We start from the raw sequence: 22,821 nt of genomic DNA, 5'->3' as shown, positions 1-22,821 counted from the left end.
GGAAAAGCCACTGTAATCCATAAGTTGTACTTTGGAAATTTATATTTATTAAATAAAAGTTAAAAAAATTGTAAAAAAGAATCAACAAAGTTGTCCTATTGCATATTAGGTGCAAAGCGCTGAGATAGGAACTCTAATAAAAGCCATTGCTCAGTCAAATGCAGAACAAAGCTTTCAAATGTGTCAACTGATACTTAGCACCCACATTATATTTAAACTTTTTTACCCCTATAGTCCTGTATTCATTTCACATGGAAAGAAGCCCTTGGTCAATAAAAGGAAAAGACAAGACATAATCTCTTCTTAGCTAGAAGTACAATTTCTCTCTCGCTAGCTTTTAGCAAGGGAGAAAAAAAATAGAAAACCATAAAAAGTGGATTCATCATTTTGTTTGCAACTAATTCCCAGAATATTACTAATGTTCTATATGCATATCACTTCAAAGCCAAACTGATTGTGATTCTGTTCTTCTCTAGTGATGTAAATGATACTGTGTATGTGCGTACATTTGTGTGTGTGTGGACTTTTAATGTGCCTGGGAAGCAGCAGAATATAGCCCAAGTGTTTGGGTCCCTGCATCCCACCTGGGGGACCTGGATAATACTCCTAGCTCCTGGCTTCAGCCTGGCCCAAGCCTGGCTGATGTGGCCATTTGGAGAGTAAACCAACAGATAGGAGGGAGCTCCCTCACTCTCTCTCTCTCGCTCTCGCTCTCTCTTTGTGAGCAAACACGCATGCATGCCTCTCCTCTCTCTAAAACTCTGTCTTTCAAATAAATAAATCTAAAAAATATATCAAAAACCTTTTTAAAAAATGTGTCAACTCTTTGACCCAAAAAATCACATTCTCAGAATTAGTCCTTAAGTAATAAAGGCTTCCATAGCCTTGGCAACTCATGACTAGAGCCTAGGGAGATTACTGACGCCATAAACAAGAGTCAAATTGTTAAGTCAGCAACAGGAGTCACTGTGTACTTACATCCCATGTGGGATCTATCCTTAATGTGTTGTCTAATGTGCAGTGATGCTATAACTAGTACTGAAACAGTATTTCTACACATTGTGTTTCTGTGTGGGTACAAACTGATGAAATCTTTACTAATTATATACTGAATTGATCTTCTGTATATAAAGATAATTGGAAATGAAAAAAAAAACCTGGTGTTAAATTGGAAATGGCATAGAAAATTAATTAATTTTTTAAAAAATATTATGTAGGATCTCTGTCTTTAATGTGCTGTACACTGTTATTTAATGCTATAACTAGTACTCCAACAGTATTTTTTTTAACTTTGTGTTGCTATATGGGGGCAAACTGTTGAAATCTTTACTTAATATATACTAAACTGATCTTCCGTATATTAAAAAAAAAAAAGGACATGTTAAAAAAATGTATCTAGAAAGCTTTTCTTTCAAGTTATTTGCATAGTGAAAGATGGGGGAAAATCTAATAAATGTTTATTACTATGGGGTTTTAAAAGAGACTATAACACAGCCAGCACCATGGCTCACTTGGCTAATCCTCCACACGTGGCACGGGCACCCCAGGTTCTAGTCCCTGTTGGGGCGCCAGGTACTAGTTCTAGTTGGTGCTCTTCCAGTCCAGCTCTCTGCTGTGGCCCGGGAAGGCAGTGGAGGATGGCCCAAGTGCTTGGATCCCTGCACCCACATGGGAGACCAGGAGGAAGCACCCAGCTCCTGGCTTTGGATCGGCGCAGCGCCAGCCGTGGAGGTCATTAGGGGAGTGAACCAATGGAAGGAAGACCTCTCTCTGTCTCTCTCTCACTGTCTAGAACTCTCTCTTCTCTCTCTCTCATTGTCTAACTCTGCCTGTCAAAAAATTTTTTAAAAAAGAGACTTTAACACAAAGGGATCACATAAACAAAACAAATGTCTACTAATACTAACTGATAGAATTAAAAAGGAGAAAATGATCCAACATGGGAAGTGGGATACACAGCAGACTCATAGAATGGCAAGATGTCCTAAACAGCACTCTGGCCTCAGAATCAGCCCTTAAGGCATTCGGATCTGGCTTAAAAGCCCATGAATGAAAGTATTGCAGGCAGGGAAAGCCAAGACATTCTGACAAAAAAAAAAAAAAATCCCTAAATGAAAGATCTCTGTGAGTGAGATCCCAGCAGAAAGAATGGGCCATCAAAGAAGGAAGTACCTTTCTCTGAAGGAAGGAAAGAACTTCCACTTTGACTATGGCCATGTCTAAATAAGATCAGAGTTGGCGAACTCATGAGGCTTCCATAGCCTTGGCAACTCATGACAAGAGCCTCGGGTAATTACTGACGCCTTAAACAAGAGTGTCAATTGTTAAATCAACAACAGGAATCACTGTGCACTTACTCCCCATGTAGGATCTCTGTCCTTAATATGTTGTACAATGTGCAATTTGGGACATACTCAAGCTGCCTTGCCCCAAACAGTAGAGTTAGAAACATACCAGGGGATTCCAATTCAATCCCATCAAGGTGGCACACACCAATGCCATCTCACTAGTCCAAGTGATCAATTTCTGTTCACAATTGATCATAATGATAGGACTAAGAATCAAAGGGATCACATAAACAAGACTAGTGTATGCAAATACTAAGTGATAGAATAAAAAAGGAAGAGAATGATCCAACATGGGAAGTGAGATACACAGCAGACTCAGAGAATGGCAGATGTCCTAAACAGCACTCTGGCCTCAGAATCAGCCCTTATGGCATTCGGATCTGGCTTAAAAGCCCATGAATGAGAGTATTGCAGGCAGGGAAAGCCAAGACATTCTGGCAAAAAAAAAAAAAAAAAAACTAAATGAAAGATCTCCAGTGAGTGAGATCCCAGTGGAAAGAACAGGTCATCAAAGAAGGAGGTACCTTTCTCTCAAGAGAGGAAAGAACTTCCACTTTGACTATGACCTTGTCTAAATATGATCAGAGTTGGTGAACTCAAAAGACTTCTATAGCCTTGGCAACTCATGACAAGAGCCTAGGGTGATTACTGATGCCATAAATAAGAGTGTCAATTTGTTAAGTCAACAACAGGAGTCACTGTGCACTTACTCCTCATGTAGGATCTCCGTCCTTAATGTGCTGTACATTGTGATTTAATGCTATAACTAGTACTCAAACAGTATTTTTCACTTTGTGTTTCTATGTGGATGCAAACTGTTGAAATCTTCACTTAATATATACTAAACTGATCTTCTGTATATAAAGAGAATTGAAAATGAATCATGATGTTAATGGGAGGGGAGAGGGAGAGGGAAATGGGAGGGTTGCGGGTGGGAGGGAAGTTATGGGGGGGGGAAGAAAGCCATTGTAATCCATAAGCTATACTTTGGAAATTTATATTCATTAAATAAAAGTTAAAAAAATATGCTGTACAATGTGAATTAATGCTATAACTAGTACTCAAACAGTACTTTACACTTTGTGCTTCTGTGTGGGTGCAAACTGTTGAAATCTTTACTTAATATATGCTAAATTGATCTTCTGTATATAAAGATAATTGAAAATGAATCTTAATGTGAATGGGATGGGAGAGGGAGTGGGAGACGGGATGGTTGAGGGTGGGAAGAAGGTTAAGGGGGAAAAAGCCACTGTAATCCAAAAGCTGTACTTTGGAAATTAATATTTATTAAATAAAGTTTAAAAAATAAAAAAGAGACTATAACAAATAATGGCAAGGAATATTATACAATTTTTTTTTGACAGGCAGAGTTAGATAGTGAGAAAGAGAGACAGAGAGAGAGGTCTTCCTCTTCTGTTGGTTCACCTCCTAAATGGTTGCTACGGCCAGCGTGCTGTGCCAATCCGAAGCCAGGAGCCAGGTGCTTCCTCCTGGACTCCCATGCGGGTGCAGGGTCCAAGGACCTGGGCCATCCTCCACTGCACTCCCGGGCCACAGCAGAGAGCTGGACTGGAAGAGGAGCAACCAAGACAGAATCCAGCATCCCAACCAGGACTAGAACCCAGGGTGCCGGTGCCGCAGGTGGAGGATTAGCCAAGTGAGCCGCGGCGCCGGTCAATTATACAATTTTTTAAGATAAAAGTTTAGAAGATTTTTTAATGCATGATAAAATGCTTATAACACTGTTACATTTTTAAAATCCTGCTATGAAATCGTGTGTATTGCATCATCTTGGTTTCCTGGGAGAGGGTACATATATATATAAGCACAAACACGAAACAGACTGTTACCTTTAATTCATAATCTATGAAGCAAGTAAGTTTGGGCATAATAGCTATTTCAAGAAAATGGGTCTTAAATGAGAAAAAAGCAATGAAGACAACAATCAGCTGCAATGAACACAGCTTCTCTTCCAGAGTTGAAATATCCTTTGTTTTAAATTTTAGTTGTAAGCACTGTGAGATTTGGTGCTTCTTAGTAATGACAAGGACTACTTTGGGCACCTCAAATGACCTCTGGAGGCCAGTTGGCTGTTCTGCTTCTTAAAAAAATGGGCTGAACTTCAGGGTGAGAGGTTTGGATCAGGTTACTGCAACCCGCCAAGGTGCTCATCTGCTGAGTCTATAAAGTTCCCAAGCAGCCTTGTCTCCTCCAGGCAAGCTCATGAGTCAGCATCCGCAGTGCTTGGGGCACCGGCACAGCTGACAGCAGCTCTGGTTTGTACAAATGCCAGGGAGCACCATTCCTGTACTCGATTTAGCATCCCTGCTCACTTTCACAGCACTAACTTTTTGGGAGATTCACCAAGCCCCAAGTTGCAGCCTACAGCAAGAACTGACAAACAGTAAGAATAATTTATGAAAATTCTTCATTGGTGCCATAAGAGTCAAAGACTGAAATACACATCAAATTACAAAGGTGCCCAGTGTTAATTGGACAGGTATAAACTCTCCAAATGCCATGCCCCCTGAGTGGACTTACAGTTAAGGCCACCTGTAAATATTCATTGCGAGGCTAACAGACTGGAAATCTCCGTTCTTATTCTGCACAACTCACCTTGACACACGAAAAGTACTCCTTTATGCTGACAACTGCTAGCAATCGAGGGGAGAAAACTAACCCCAAGACATTTCCCCACTTTGTTTTGTTTCCCTGCTTCTCCCCTCTCCCCTTCCTGGGGTATTCATGAGCATTGTTCAGTTTCAGGACACTCTGCTGCCTACCTAAAAATCAGAGTTTCTTTCTGTTGCCATTGAGGCCACTGTTTCTCACAAGTAGTGTCTCTTGCTATAATCTAAACCAACTCAACCCCCCAATTACCTCTGTATTACAACGTGCAGTCAGTCGTCTTAGGCAGGTTTGTTTGTCCTTTCTTTGCCTCAGCTTTCCTTTTGAATGATGGGAATAATAATAGTATCAACCTCATGGAATTGTTGTGCAGGTTAGAAAGGAAAGCAGTCTCTGACTCCTACTGTCCCCTCATGTCCTGGATCCTTCTTGGCCACCAAAGTCTCTTGCACTTGTCATTCTAATAGCCCATCCAGTCACAATTCAAATCCTAACCCCAGGTACCTGGCTCTTCTTTATCTACCACTTTCAGGGGTGAATATGGAACTATACACTCTTCATAGCATCATATCAGATATTGTATGAGTAACCAAAACAATAATCATGCCTAGTACTGATTGTATAGGACCTCTAATGTCGTCTCCAACATTTTAAATTTTAATCAATTTCTCCCCACTGAAAAGAGAACCCTTGTAAGAGCACAGGTGACTTAAGTGAGACAGACATTAGCACAATGCATTGTAGGTGTGTGTTGAGAAGCTTTAGGGTAAATATACTCATAGTACAGGATTTCCACACGTTGTCAACCATACCTTTGAGTACTGTGGTTTCCCATTTTCATAGTGAATCTCCACATAGTCAGAAGACAGCAAACCACTACAAAGGAAAGAAAACAGTGTTATAAGACACTTGGAGCTTTAATAATAGTCAGCTCAATAAAAAGATGTGAGGGACATGTAATCCAAAAATGGCTGCAGTTTTCCAGACAGCAAAACACAGGTTATCATGAAAATCTCTGACAGAATCCAATAACAAACCATTCCTTCATCTGCCAATAAAAGAGACAAGACACAGACAATTTAAAGGTGATCCTTTTATACACGCTAGAACATCAGATTGATATACTAATTAACCTGGAACAAACTAAAAGGCAAGTAACCAAAGGAAATGACCCTAGAAAAGTCCCACAACCATACCCTAAATAATCGGAATTGTATAAAATGTCATCACTGAGGAAGAGCAGGCAGGAAGAACTGCACACAGCCCCATCCTTCTGTTCTGTCTGACCACTGTCAGTCTTTGAAACTGCTTCTGTCACTCATCACTGGGTCCCCAGTACCTGGCCTAATGCCTACCACTTAGAAGGCTGCTGGCAGGTCAAATATCCACCAACATCTGCTGCATCCCCCGTGCTGGAACAAATGAGATTGAAGAATGCAATCCCCTAACACTGAAATTAAGCTAAACCAGTGCAAATGTGTACCCTAAGATATTACTTATAATCTCCCTGAAAGTGGATTAATGCTACAAGTCTTGAAGTATTGTTGAAATCACTGAATTTCCTGATGATGGACAAACAACACAGACAAGCAAGACTTTAATGTATTCTCTTTTGGAGACCAGCACCAAACTGATTTGATTTGGGAATATTATTTGTGAATAATGTGTTTCCAGCTTTCCTCACATGATTTAAGACGGTAATTACAATATACCATTTCAAGGTAATAAAAAAAATACCAGGAAAGAAAAGCAAGATTTTATTAGCTAACTATGTGTTCCCAGCCCCACCACACACACGCACTCAGTTCTTCTCAACTGAGCAGGAACAGGCAATCTGTACCTCTGGATCAGAGAATAATAGCCCATGCAGAGTTCCCTTCTAATAGAGAAATCTTCAACTAAATAAAAATGAAATACATTTAATTCCCTGCCCCATAAAGCCAGACTCTATGAAGTAGCTAACACATTGCTAGTTGTGGCTACCAATGTCTCTGCCAATCAGCAGTAATTATGTGATTCCTCAATAATACAATTGTGGTCACTTTTACAATTTACTTTTACCCCCATATGTCATGAAACAAAAATAAATTTTAAACATTAGGAAAACTGAATCCAGATAAAGATGGTAAATTTTGAACTCAATTACATATGACTGAAATGCTTCGGTGCACAAACTTCACTGAAGTTTATTGAGCTCAGTGTCACAGCCACTTGGGGAGTGAACAAGTGGATGTAAGATTCTCTCTCTCTCCTCCTCCCCCAGTCTCTGTCACACTACCTCTCAAATAAATAAATAAATATTTTAAAAATATATATACACATATACACATATTTTAACAATTCATAAAAATGGAATTAATAAGTTTGTTTTCTTACTATGTAAAATCCATGCAGTTTTTGACAATACACATTTCTTCATTAACTTTTTTTTTCCAAAGAAACCTTTTATTTAATGAGTACAAATTTCATAAGTACAACTTTAGGAATATAATTATTCTTCCACCCATACCTGCTCTCCCACCCCTCCTCCTTTCTCTCCCATTTCCAGTCCCATTCTTCATTATATTCATTTTCAAGTAACTTTATACATAGAAGATCAACTTTATACTAAGTAAATATTTCAACAATTTGCACACACACACTTTTTAATATACATAGATTTCCAATTTTTGCATCAAAATAAACTTATCTTTTAATTCCATTTTTCATGAAAATATTGAAGACCCCTGGCATATCTCTAAAACATATATAAATAATGAAGAATAAACTTGGGTTTAAATGAATGTGAGGATATGTGACTCTGAAATAAACTGGCAGTCCTCATGAGAAACACAGAAGTCACGAGTACATGAATCATAGTCCCTGATTCTCCAGGAAAACATTAGTGTCATGAAGATGTCTGTTAACCTCACCCAATTACAGTTCTAATGTAATTCCAAATAACATCTCAGAAAGATTTTTAACTTTTGAAAATTCATCTTAAAGTAAAAAATGCGTAAGACTAGCCCGAATATTTTTTTTAAAGGAGTAACAAAAAGGCACTAGCACAGTAACTAAAATTTTACAGTGGTGATCTCATTAGATAGACAACTGAAGGGCAGACCAGAAAGTCCAGAAAAGCTTTCAAGTTGATACCAGAAGTTTAATTTCTAGGGGCCAGCACTGTGGCACAGAGGGTTAAGCTGCCATCCGCAGCGAAGCTGCATCACGTATGAGCACCACTTCGAGTCCTGGCTGTTCCACTTCGATCCAGCTCCCTGATAATGTGCCAGGGAAAGCAGTGGAGGACGGCCCAATGCTTGGGCCCCTGCACCCACGTTGGAGACCCAAAAGAAGCTCCTGGCTTCTACCTGACTCAGCCCAGAATGTTGCAGCCATCTGGGGAGTAAACCAGCTGAGGGAAGCACTTTCTCTCTCTCTCTCCCTCTCCTTCTCCCTCTCTCCCTCTCTTTCTGTAATTCTGACTCATAAATAAATAAAATTAATCCTTTAAAAAATTTTACTATATAGTAATAATACCATTTTAAATCTTTAAGAAAAGAAACAATAAATATGTTTGGGACAAGTGAGTAAACATTTGGGAAAAGAAAGTTAAATCACTCAATCACGTCTCATAACCAACGACTGATATAAGCATTTAAGCTACATATGTTTTAAAATAAAGCAACAAATTTACTATAAAAGTACAAATTGAATATTAGAGAGAAGCCTTATAAGTGCTATATTAAAACCAGAAGTCATAAAAATAGATAATACATTAAATATGTTTCAACTTTGTGAATAATAAAAAGATACCATAAAAATGTCAAGGAAAATTTAGAAGAAATAATTGCCAAATATATGAAAAACAAGGCATGACTATCCTTAACATCAGGAGCTTTTAAAAACCAAAACCAAATAAAAACACACAACCCAATAAAAATGTGAGCAAACAGAACACACACACACACATACAATCACATTACACACACACAGAGACATATTTTAATTAGCTTTATATGAACTTTTACAGACATTTGGAAAGATCTTTTCAATACCACTCAACGAAAAAAAGAAATGAGAGAATACTATGGTTGGTGAATTTTAAGTGTGTGTTTATATAAATATTCACAAATAGAAAACCTTCTGAAATGATATACTCCAAAATCTAACCACAGCTACTGTTTCCTATAGAACCTGCAACAGTCAATTTTTCTTCCTTGTACTTGCCTGTTTCCTAAAGTTTTTACAATAAATGTGTATTGCCTTTTTAATGAGAAGCCAAGGTAAAAGCTGTATTTTTTAATGAAAAGAAGTATACCTCCATTAATAAAGGAACTGATAACTAATTTCAGCTCCAGGAAAGGCAAAAGAATCAGAGACATTCACAATATCAACAGCAACCATGCACAGAGCAGTGGGCAGCGCACTGTTTGCATCTCCTTCAACTCAATGAGATGGATATTGCCTGAGCACCACAGGGTGTTCATGATGGAAGGAGGGGTTGAGGACAGAAAGAGAAATAAACCCAGTCCCCACTCTCAAGGTGATTATAATCTCATTGCTAAAAAAGACAAGACAGCATTACTGTAAACAGCACAAACAATAAAGCATCAAGCAGTTCCTAAAAGGGGACATTAATTTCAGCTAATCTGATGAAACGTTAGTGCAGAAGCTGGGCTTGTGCAGTTTCCATGACAGAATTAGGGCAAGGAAATGTAGGCAAGAAAGGACAGATCCTGTAGACAAGAACCAATGTGTACAAACACAGGAGCCAGGAAAAGGCAGGGCGGCATATTCAGGGGAACTGCAGCTTGGCCAGGGCATCAGTGAGAAGGGAGATGATGCTGGAGAGACAAGTTTGGAACCAGACAGTACACAGGCAAGGAAGGTACTGGAAGCTGCAAAGGGAAGGGCACTCTAGGACAGGATCTCAGGACTTGGAAGGCTATTTCTAAAAGCTAAAAGCGAACAATGCTTTCTAGTCCAGAGCATCAGGTAAGCCCTGGCTGAAAAGAGCTACAGTCCTCTTACTGGGTCAATTAGAGCCATCAGCAAAGTAATTAACATTAGCAGCAGGACAGAACAGCAAGAAATGAGCAAAGACATGAAGAAGGGGACTTTCCACATATGAAAACCTGTACTTTAACTTTCCTTTACTCATTCAATTAATGGCTGAGACTGAATGAAAAGGAAAAAAAAAAAACTGATGAGAATTTTAAAAATAATTAACAGAAATCAAATATTAATTTCACCTATATCTTTCCATTTCTTTAAATACTCTAAAAACAGTCTGCAATAAGAAGCAATGGTCTGGGGCAGGTGATGGGCCTAGTGGTTAAGATGCCTATTTGCCGTATCAAAGTGCCTGAGTTTAATTCCTGGCTCCAGCTTCTGGTCTACGCAGACCCTGAGAGACAGCTTGGACCCCAGCCCAGGCCCAGATGTTGCTTGCATTTGGGAAGTGAACCAGCAGATGGGTGCCATTTCTGTCTGTCTGTCTGTCTCTCTCTATCTATATATATTGCTATGCCTTAATAAATAATTCTGTTTTTCAAATTATTCCCTGGGCCTTTAATTTAAAAAAAAAAAAGGTTACAATTTACCTAAAGCATAACTAATTTCCCCAACTAAAGATATTTTTATTCTCTCAAATTATGTACCATTTCAAAACAGTAACAAGATAACAGAACTCGAAATAGTATAGAATTTATTGGGAAAAAATCCATTTTTTGCTTTTTTGTTTGTTAGTTTGCAGCTTCTTTGGAAAGGGGAATTCTTCCAACTCGTGCGGACTTCCAGACTCAGTGCAGTTTATTACAAATTGGGCTTTTCTCCTTCAGCTCGCTGTCCCATTCTCAGCCATGAAAGAATGACTCAACTAAGAGGGACCCAGGAGCTGATGGCCTCTGTGACTTCAGAGCTAAGTCCCCAAAACCGTAGAGCTGGTTTTGTTCCTTACACAAACCAGGAACTGTATTATAGGATAGCTACAGAAACTCCAAGTCTCAAATCATGACTGTCAGTATGACTGTTATCTTTCACTCTGCATACATAGCACCAATCTGAAGCCTGGAAATTGTTAGCGCACACATCCCGTCTCTTTGGTACATGTTTTGTCAGTAATCGGCTGTAGGTATAGGGATGACTTCAGGCCAATCCTTCTAGAAGGTGTTGAAAGAACAGCTCCATCTGTGTTATTTATATACTGTGAGGAGTTGTTTATGGTTTTTTTTTTTCTAATGCTACATATTTCTATGTACTTCAAACTTCCAAGATATTAAAGTGATACATTTTTCTACAGATTTAGTTAACACTTAACAAAAAAACTTACATAGACATTAACGTGAGACCTAATCCATATTTGCTAAAAGTACATCTGTGCCAACACCAACCTATTTAATTGATCTGCAAAAAAATCAAACCAACCACCGAAGCATCACTTAATTGCCACTAAAACAAACACCTAAGAATCATACTGAATGCTTTATCGTAAGAGACAGAAACTATCACAGGACAATAACTATGCATCCTGGGAAAGTTTCTTACAATAAGCAAACTGGATGATAACTGATGTTACTTTGAAAGATATGTATAAAATAGTAATTAGACATAAGTATTTTAATCCACTTCAGTATAATTGCAAAGTGCAGACATTTTTCATAAGAGTAAAACTAAATACTTACCCTTTAAAAACTACTTAGATCATTAATTATTTGCACTTAATGTTCTAAATATGTGTCTAAAACATCATCATAAATAATTTATACACAGACAGGTTTCTTCTGTGTCAATGTTTATATGACATACAATAATAAACACAAATCACTGGTGGTAGAAAATACAGAACAATAGATCTATAAATCAGAGTTTCAGACAATTTCTATAAACGGCTTTTTATCTTCCAGCCAGACAATTTTCGCTAAATGGCCTTAAATTTTACTCACATTCACAAAGTGCCTCTCAGTGTTTGGATCAAAAGCAAACCTTTATAAGATTCCAGAAGCAGCCATATCCCAGAGAGACTGACACAGAAAAATGGAGAGACTATTCTATTTAGGTCTTTCTGAGGGACTATTTTTAGTTTAATCTTAAAGCCAGACATTTTTTAGAGCCTGGTGGAAATTCTAACATTAACTGCATGTGAGCCAAGGTGGCAAATTCACTAAGAACTAACATAAGTTTCAAGATCATGATTCGTTACGATGGGAGGTGATCAAAAAATAGCAGGACTCTCAATGGATGGATTCACATCCAGGAAAGCCTTATCAAGACTGCTAACTTGTGACTGGGGTAGAAAATGGAGAGGACTACTCCAGGAAAAACCCATACACTAAACACCTGTAGAGTGAAAAACTTGTGTCAAGAGGTATTGAGGAGTTGAATCCCTACAGCAGCCAGATGTCACACCAGCCAGTCATACTAGACAAACAAAGGCAATACTCCAAACACCATTCCGTAGAGAAGGCAGGTACCACATGCACAACACTTGGTATAGGCACCTTCAGAGCAATATTCTCATGTTTTCTTTTGCTTTTAAAATTTTGAGAAGGAGAGAGGGAGGGAGGGAAGGATAGAAGGAGGGGGAGGGAGAGGGAAGGAGGGAGAGAGAAAGAGAGATCTGAGAGAGGAGGGGGAGAGAGAGCAACCTGAGCAGACTGAGACAAAGTGTTTTTTCTCCCTCAATCCTCAACAAATTCTTTATGGAATGCTAGGAACAAACATCCTTCTATATTTTCTTTTTTACCCTGAAAAGTCTATTTTGATTGCTTTTATCACTGTTTTTCTTTTTTTGGTGAAAATTTCCAAATTTTTTATGTATAAACTTTGAGTTGAGAGGTTAATTAGGGTAGGAGGTAGGCGTGGAGCCCAAGTGACAGAGAGTACTTCTAAGACCCTAGAATGTTCTGTTTCTCAATCTGGATGAAGAGAATATTCTAATGTCTTTTTTATTATTGATGTTTAAGCTGCACAAGTATATTTTCCACTCCTTCATAAGTATATTTCATAATTTTAATAAATTAGAGAGAAAGGAACTCAGGATACCTATAGATAACAGAAATTGAAGAGCCCAGTCTAATTCTGACATCTGAGACACACCAATCCAGAAAGAGGGCTGGGAAGAAGCAGCTGGAGTTAGAAGGCTGTCAGTACAAGGCAGGGCAAACTCTAGGGAACCTGTGGGAGGTGAAGGGCACAGAGAACAGAGGCAACCTTCTCCTCCTCTAAGAATAGCAGGCCCATTAAGCCCCTTTTAGACTGCAGCATTCATGTAAGATTCCATTTCTACTAAGAGACTACAACTTAGAAAGGGAAAAGTTCTTAGAAGATAGCAAACCATGGCGAGGAAGAAATTTAGAAATTTCTCCAAATAATACATCAGACAGGATTTGAACCATATCCGACATCTTTCCTGACAAAGTTAACTTAGACTGAACGGCCAAGGGGGCAGGAGATTAAAAGAGTGAGACAAACAGAATGCTTCCCTCCACTGGTTTCCCATGTCAGGACACAGAAGCGGGACGGTGGGTGGTGCAACACTGAGTACAGCACACGGCAAAACTAGCTTCAAGATAAAGACGAAAATGATGCACCCTATATCCTTCACTGGGAGAACCTACAAACCTAAATGCAATTTAAAAAACATAAATCTTATTTTCGTCACCAAAACTGTCACGGCTGGAGAATACTAATCTCATTTGTTTCAATAGTCACTGAAAACACTATTTCTGAATTCATAATGACAACAAATGTCATGCGTTCTCACTGCCACATTTTTCCACTAGATGAAGTGATGTTTGTACACAACAAGGTAGAATTCATGGATGATAACAGAGTGTCTAAGGAAAAGCACAACTTGCGATCATGATTATACTAAGGCACACAGCTATAAGAGTTAGGCTTTTAAGAAAAGTTTCTCTGAGTTCCAACTTTCTTTAGATAATCAAAGACAATGTCTTTCAATGTTAGATTAGAACATCCGATAATTTTGAAGAGGGCTATTTCAGAGAGTTTTCACAGGCATACTCAGAGAGGTCAGATAAGTATTATAAATTACCCTGTTTTTACATGATTTCTTTTGAAATCTTAAGGCCATGGAATAGCAATTAATAGCCTTTTCAGATGACTAATAATATCTGAAACCAGAGGACATTTGTGAAATGACTAATAATTTAAACACTAAACCCACTCTAAGCTGCAATCCAAAATCAAAGGATGAGTGAAGTAATGACATAATGAGGCCTTTTTCCTTTTTTCTGAGCCTTGTGCGCTATCATTCCTGTAATTCTTAAGTAGAAAAGAATTTTAGGTAGTTCATCCTTTAAGAGGATATTAAATAGCTTATTCAGAAAATTGAAAGATAAGTCTAATGTTTCATCCCATAAATGCAGGCAAGAGCATGAGGGCATTAGTTCTCTTTAGCTCTTTATCTGCATAGACATTGCTTCATTTCCCAGACTTGCCTGAGTTTCATCACATGTGACATTTAAAGCATGTCCCAAATACCCCAAATCCCAATCATTTCTACCTAGTGTTGGATAATTCAGTAGCCATCCTAGGGAACAGACCCTCACTGCTACCCTGTCACCCACCCTACAAGTGCAAGGCTACTGCCACGTAATATACTTAGGAGAAACAAATAATGGTCGAAATACTTACAGGGACTGAAAACATTTCCCTCCCTTTCACTGTCCTAGACTTTTTTTATTTTCTTCATGTAAAGATTCCTTAATCACAAAAATTTCTCAAAAATAACAACAAAAGAATCTTTCAAAAGAGGATCAAAAAACTTCTACGTATTTCCTACCAAAAGAAATGACCCTCATCTCAAGCTACTAAAACCTAGGAAGTTAAATTTTGTGTCATCTGGGGCTACACATACCTCCCCAGATTTTTTATTTGAAAGTCAGAGTTACAGAGACAGAAGGGAAGAAAGAGAGAAAAAGATCTTCCTTCAGCTGGTTCACTCCCTCAAGAGGCCGCAATGGCCAGGGATGGGTCCACGGCTGCTCCTGAGACTCCATCCAGGTCTCCGATGTGTGTGGCAGGCAACCAATTCCTAAAGTCATCTTCTGCTGCTTTCCCAGGAGCATGAGCAGGGAGCTGGATTGGAAATGGAGCAGCCGGGACTCGAACTGGCACTCATATGAGATGCTGGCAGTAGCAGCTTAACTCACTGCACAATGCTGGCCAGACCCCAGATTTTGAGCAGGTCCCAGGACCTTTCCAAAGTGAGGTGAGGCAGGATGGAAGTGCAACCCCTACTCACCATACACAGCCCCAAGGAGGCTCTGCTCTGAAATCTGTTGACCCTGTGCTGCCCACAGTCAGTCAAAGATGCACTTCTCCGAAGACTAGCAAACAAAAACCAAGTAGCAAGCCTTGCTGGAGCTGTGAGGTCCTGGTTGGTTCTTCCCTCCCGTCTCCATGCACTCTCCTCCCCACAAACAACTGCTGAATCACAATGAAAAAGAAAAGAAGATGGACCCGGGCATAGATTCTGAGGGAGGAAAGAAGCAAAGCACCAAAGCTCAGGGGAGATGGAGGAGATGCATTCAATACTGTGGCTCCACAGCAAGTATATAAATAACTTCTTTTTAACAGAGTTCAAAGAAACATCATAAAAGATAAAGAGGAAGCTAGCAAGGTTCAGATGAGAAAAAATGAAATGACAAATATTTTGAGGATGGAAATCAAGTTAGAAACAGGAAAAGCACAAACAATGAAAGTACAGACAGGAACGAATGACAAAATGATTGAAAAATGACAAATGACAAAATAACATGTACGCATTATTAATGTTCCTGAATAAGAGAATCAAACATATAGAGTAGAAAAAATAAACAAAAATGTAAAAGGACATAACTTTTCTAACGTCAAAGAAGGACTTGAATTTGCAATTCACAAAGGCAAATCATGTTCCAGGAAAATGGACAAAGCAACATTAACACAAAGAATGTTATCAATCCTGGGGAAGTGAGCAACAAGGAAAAATGACCCGTCCCTCTAAGGTGGGGGGGGGGGGAGCTCTCTGAAGAGGGAAAAAGAGGTTGCCACAGACTCATCCATAGCAACTCCCAAACCCAAGCAGAGTGGGGCCATTTCTATGACGACTCTGGGAAGTAAGATTGAAAAGCTTCATATAAGTACCAGGGCCGTGGGGTAGCAGGTAAAGCCGCCTACTGCAGTGCCGGCTTCCCATATGGGCTCCATTTCGAGTCCTGGCTGCTCCACTTCCCATCCAATTTTCTGCTATGGCCTGGGAAGACAGCCCAAGTCCTTAGGCCACTGTAGCCACTTGGGAGACCTGGAAGAAGCTCCAGGCTTCTGGCTTTGAATTGGCCTAGCTGGGCCATTGCAGCCATTTGGGGAGTAAACCAGTGGATGGAAGAACTCTCTCTCTCTCTCTCTTTCTCTCTCTCCCTCTCTCTTTCTGCCTCTGCCTTTCAAATAAATAAATCTTAAAAAAAAAAAAAAAGCTTCATATGTAGCCAAGTTACTCCTGCAGTCTTGAGGCAATAAACATTTTCAAATGTTCAGGAACTTGAAACACAATACTGAACCCTCTCTCCCAAACAATGTATTTTTCAATTAATACAGTCAAGCAAAACACAACTCAGGAAAAAAAAGGAGAAATCAAAATAAAAGTATTCATTTGGGTCTTTTAAGTAACTTTTTAATTATTTACTTATTTTGAGAGACAGAGAGAGAGTGCTCAATTCACTTGTTCACTCCCCTAATGCACACAGTAGCTGTGTCTGGGCCAGAGCTGAAGCCTGGAGCTGGGAACTCGATCAAACTCTTCCACATGGATGGAAGGAACCCAATTACTTCAGCCACCACTGCTGTTTCCCAAGGTCTACATTAGCAGGCAGCTGGAGTCAGGAGTGGGAGCTGGAAATCAAATCCAGGTACTCCAATGTAGGACGCAGGCATCTTAACCTACATCTTAACCACTAGGGCTAAACACCCACCCCTCAACTTATTTTAAATAAAGAATTAATACTTATTGTGGGAATCGTGGTTACTAAATAAAATGCAAATCTTAGAAACCTTGAAAGTATAAAATGCATAGTATAACTCATAAGGATGAAGGAAAACAGAAAAACTACCAGTATATAAATTTCTTCTTTTAAATTTGAGACATTTCTTTTTAACTAAATCCAAACAATATTTTTCTTAACTTTGGGACTTTCTAAAACAAGTGATATCTATCGTTATAAAAAAATACTCATCTGAACTTCACCAATTCCTTTCATTTTACTTATTTTCTAAAACTTAATGTTTATTAAATTCATATTTTATTAGATTTAATCATTTATACTTACAATATCATTACAGAATAATTCCATTTTTGTAAATTATCTAACAAGGCTTCTATCAGTATATATAGAAAGTTCACTAAATTACATTTAAAAACAATATTGGTTACTTCTCAGCAGTGATCTTTTTAAAAATATTTTTTATTTATGTACTTTCATCTTATTTGAAAGACAAGACAGAGAGCAAGAGCGAGATCTTCCATCCACTGACTCACCCCCCCCCCCCCAAATGTCCACAAAAGCCAGGGCTGGGTCAAGTCAAAGTCAGGAACCTAGAACTCAATCTGGGCTTATCACATGGTGGCAGGAACCAAGAACTTGAGCCATCACCTGTTGCCTCCCACAGTGCACATTAATTGGAAGCTGGACCAAAAGTATAGGAACCGGTAACTAAAAAAGACCCTCCCATGTGGGTTGCAGGTGACCCAAGAGATGACCTGGGCTGCTGCACCAAAGCCTGCCCCAATGGTAACCCATGTTTTGTTTTTCTTTGCACTTCTTTTGTGTTGATTTAAAATTTTATACTGAATGGTATCATTTAATTAAAACAATAGAATATTTCTTTCAAAAACTCCCTTTTGATTTAGCAGCTACTCTTCTGTGTCTCAGGACAAAGATTTCTGACAATGAAAAGGGAACTAACTACCCACCATGAACTGCTTTCCAGATGACAGTTCAGTGACAAACCACCCATAACTTCAACATTAAGGAGGAGCAAGACACGGGATAGGGGCCAGTGTTGTGGCACAGCAGGTTAAAGCCCCACCTGTCATGCAGGGATCCAGTATAAGCACTGATTCAAGTCCTTGTTGCTCTACTTCCAATTGAGCTCCCTGCTAATGTACCTCGCAGAGTAACCAAAGATGGCCCAGTACATGGGCCCCTTCCACCCACACAGGAAATCTGGATGGAGATCTAGACAGGCTGAGGCCTGTCCCAGCCACAGCTGTGGTAGCTATTTGGGAAATAAACCAGTAGATGAAAGAGCTCTCTGTCTCTCCCCTTCTCTCTGTAACTCTGCCTTTCAAATAAATCAATTAATCTTTTTTGGAAAAAGAAAAAAGGTAAGAGAGAGTGCAATCTCAGGTAAGAGTTAGGGAGAAAACTGTTAGTGATTCCAGTGCCATTCTAAGCTCCAGGCACCATCTTAGGCTCTGGCCCAGTCTCCACCTTGTACAGGAAGTTTCAGCCTTTCCAAAATCCAGCCTGGGTTACTAGAAGTCAGCCGTCCAAATGGCCCAACCACAAGTGTCAACGCCACCCCCACCCTGACGGGATTCTCTGCTCCCACTTCATTATCGCTGCAAGGCTATAACAAGACCTGCTTTCTCGGGCCTTCTTTTTCACCCTCTCCCTCCAGCCTAGCAGTCTGCCTGCCCCCAACAATAAACGCTTCCTTTAACTCCAGTGTTTGGTGTATTTTGTGGTGGCCTTTCAAAAACCGCAGTGGAAACTCCAGGCAAGTTAGAAGAACATTGTGGATCTACGTGGAGGGTGTGGGCATGCAGCACAGACATGGACCCCAGCAACTGAAAGTTTCAGCATCAGCTTTAGGGAGTGAGGTGAAACCAGATGGCAGGAGCCCATGCCACCGGCGATACAGCAGCGGGAACAGCCTGGTGTGAGTCCGGCTTGGAGCCTTGTGGGGGACAGTGTCCCTGCCAACATAGAGGGGGAAAAGAGGCACATTTCTCTCTCACCGACCACCTGACAACAATGTCCTGTAACTAGCTGAGAGAGGACAGGTGCTATTTTGGAGACATGTAACTAACAGCTGTACCAGCTTGCGTCCACATGCCCAGCAAGCAGCCGAGAGAAGACGCCTGAGTCTGGATGGGAGAACTGACAATGGGCTCGGAACCTATGACTGTGGGAGCCATGTGTGCTGGGACTGTGAAAACACTGGCTGCGTGGGAGGGCACAGGGTGTGGCTGGGTCTCTGGGCAGTCGCCGTGGGTGAATCCAATGCTCAGAGATCACTGGGGAAGGTCATTGCTGCAGGATCCCTGCTCACACTGAGGACACCACAGATCCTTTGTATAGTTCAGGATGAATATTGCACTCACTGGGGCTAACATCCAGGCACTGATCACCTTGGAGGAGAGGATGTGAGTGTGAGACTACACCAACAGAGGTGATCAAACACTCCCCTATGATTAAAACAAAAGAGAGATTTACCACCCCTAACTTGTCACCTTGGACACTCCTCTCACCCTGGAGCACTGAACATAGCTTCCTGGCCACATCCAGCACATGACTCTAGGTATTCTTTGACAGAGCAGACACACCACTGGCCCACAGAGGCATAGGACAAGATAAAGGTCATGGGGCAGGGGAATTATATCCACAAATGCCTAAAAATAAATGCAGAAGGGGCCAGCACTGTGGAACTGCAGGTAAAGCCACCGCCTACAATGCTAGCATCCCATATGGGCACTGGTTCGAGTCCCAGCTGCCCAGCTGCTCCACTTCGTTTTTTTGTTGTTGTTGTTGTTCCATTTCTGATAGCTTTCTTCTATGGCCTCAGGAAGCAGTGGAAAATGGCCCGAGTTCTTGGGCCTCTGCACCTAGATGGGAGACCCAGAAGAAGCTCCTGGCTCCTGGCTTCAGATCAGTCCTGCTCTGGCCATTGCAGCCATTTGGGGAGTAAACCAGTGGATGGAAGACTTCTCACTCTCTCTCTGCCTCTGCCTTTCTGTAACTCTGCCTTTTAAATTAATAAATAAATCTTTAAAATAAAATAAAATAAATTCAGAAATTCAAAAAACAAGAATAAAGAGGACAACATGGTGGTCCCAAAGGAAAATAACATTTCAATACTAGAATATGAAGATGAAGAGATTGAAGAAATGCCAAAAACAGAATTCAAAAAAATTAATTGTAGGATTACTTAGAAATAATCAGAAGCAAATCCATGAATTAAAGAAATTCATAGATGATAAGAATGAAATTTTTCCCATGAAATTGAGATTTTAAAGAGAAATCAAAATGAAATATTAGAAATGAAGTATTCAATAGATCGAGTAAAAAATTCAGTGGAAAGCCTTAACAACAGACTTGATGAGGCAGAAGAAAGAATATCCAAGTTAGAGGACAAACCTCTGGAAAGTTTACAATCAGCAAAAGAAGAAGAAGGAGAAGGAGAAGAAATTAGAAAAATTAAAAACAATGTTGGAGATTTATGGGATACTATCAAATGACCCAAAAAACGGAACTTAGGAGTTCGAGAAGGCATGGAAAGAGAGAATGGATTAGAAGGCCTTTTAGTGCAAAAATAACAAAAAACTCGCCCCATTTGGAGAAACAAAGGGGTGTCCAAGCACAGCAAGAACAGAGAACTCCTAGTAAACATGACTAGAAAAGATCTTCACCACAACACATCATAATCAGACTTTCCACAGTAAAACATAAAGAAAAGATTCTAAAATTTGCATGAGAGAAGTGCCAGATTACTTTCAGAGGATCTCTAATTAGACTCAGAGCTGACTTCTCATATCAGAAACCCTATAGGCTAGAAGAGAATAGCAAGAGATATTCCAAGTCTTAAGAGAAAAAAAAAAAAACCTGTCAACCCAGAATATTGTACCCTGCAAAGCTCTCATTTATGAATGAAGGTGAAATACAGACCTTCTATAACAAACAGAAATTAAAGGAAGTTGTTACTGCTCATGCAGCCATACAAAAGATGCTTAAGGATAGCTACACACAGAAACAAGGTGAAGGCAGAAAATCTTCCAGTAAAAATACAAAAGAAATACAAAATAAACAATAAGAATATTTATGGGAAAATGTCTGGGCCAAGCTGTTACTTATCAATAGTCACCTGGAGTAAGTTGCTCAACTCTCCAGTCAAATGGCACAGACTGGCTGAATGGATTAAAAAACAAGACCCATCTATTGGCTGCTTACAAGAAACTCATCTCACCTCAAAGATACACACAGATTGAAAGTAAAAAGATGGAAAAAGATATTCCATGCTATCAGAAACCAAAGAAAAAGCTAGTGTAGTCATCCTAATATCAGACAAAATACACTTTAACACAAAAAATGTTAAAAGAGACAAAGAAGAACACTAATGATTAAGGGATCAATTCAACAGGAACGTGTGACTATAATAAGCAAATATGCAACCAATACAGGGCACCTGGAATTGGTGTAGGTATTTGGCATATGCACTTAGGGCACCTGGCTATTTAAAAGAAATGTTAATGGATCTAAAGGGAGACACAGACTCTAATACAAAAGTAATGGGGGACTTCAATACCCCACTTTCAGCAATGGATAGATAAACTAGGCAAAATGAGCAAGGAACAACAGAGTTAATCGACACTATAGACCAAATGGACCTAACAGATATCTACAGAACTTTTCATCCTACAGTTGCAGAATACACATTCTTCTCACCAGTGAATGGAACTTTCTCTAGGATAAACCACATACATATCAGGCCATACAGCAAGCCTCAATAAATTCAAAAAAGTAAAAATCACACCATCCATCTTCTCTGAACACAATGGAATGAAGCTGCTGGAAATCAACAACTCAAAAATCTCTAGAACACACACTAACACATAGAGACTGACCTACATGTTACTGAATGAACAGTGGGTCATAGAAAAAAATCTAAAGAGAAACAAAAAAATTTCTAGAAACAAATTAAGATGATGATAAAACATATCAAAACTTATGGGATACAGAAAAAGCAGTGTTAACAGGAAAGTTTATAGCAATTGTTGCATACGTCAAGAAATTAGAATAACAAATGAGCTATCAATGCACATCAAGGACCTAGAAAAACAACAGCAAACCAAACTCAAAACTTGTAAGAAAAAAAGAAATAATTAAAATTAGAAACAAATAAACAAAACTGAAAAAAAAATACAAATGATCAGTGAAATGAAGAGCTTGTTTTTTGAAAAAATAAACAAAATGAAAACATCATTGGCCCAACTTTACCAAAAAAAAAGATGAAGACCCAAATCAATAAAGGTAGAGATTAAAAAGGAAATATAACGATACCATGGAAATAAAAAGAATCATCAGGAATTACTACAAATACCTGTATGCCAAAAAATCAGGAAACACAGAACAAATGGATAGATCCCTGGACACAGATAATCTACCAAAATTGAGCCATGAAGACATAGAAAACCTAAAAAGCCCAATATACACCATGGAATACTGCACAGTGATTAAAAAAAAAAAATGTGTTTTTTGCAACAAAATGGATTCAACTAACAACATTATACTTAGTGAAATAAGCCAGTCCCAAAAAGACAAATACCATATGGTCTCCATGATCTGAAGTAACTAATAGGCCAGCGCTGTGGCTCACTAAGTTAATCATCAGCCTGCGGCACTGGCATCCCATATGGGCACCAGGTTCTAGTCCCGGTTGCTCCTCTTCCAATCCAGCTCTCTGCTGTGGCCCGGGAGGGCAGTGGAGGATGGTCAAAGTGCTTGGGCACCTGAACCTGTATGGGAGACCAGGAGGAAGCACCTGGCTCCTGGCTTCAGATCAGCATAGCTCCAGCGGTAGTGGC

General features: G+C 39.5%; 1 protein-coding gene across 2 annotated transcripts in view; it reads right to left on the bottom strand.

The window, feature by feature from the left end:
- ADAM23 (ADAM metallopeptidase domain 23) overlaps positions 1-22,821 on the bottom strand; it is a 185,834-nt gene that overhangs the window by 93,916 nt on the left and 69,097 nt on the right. For both annotated transcript variants that reach the window (XM_062190278.1, XM_062190286.1), the window contains exon 4: positions 5,789-5,852. In XM_062190278.1, coding sequence (XP_062046262.1) covers positions 5,789-5,852 — 64 coding nt within the window. The remainder of the gene's footprint in view (positions 1-5,788; positions 5,853-22,821) is intronic.

Source organism: Lepus europaeus, chromosome 1, assembly GCF_033115175.1.
Source record: "Lepus europaeus isolate LE1 chromosome 1, mLepTim1.pri, whole genome shotgun sequence".
Taxonomy (NCBI): Eukaryota; Metazoa; Chordata; class Mammalia; order Lagomorpha; family Leporidae; genus Lepus; species Lepus europaeus.
This window is presented reverse-complemented; position numbering and strand designations above follow the sequence as displayed.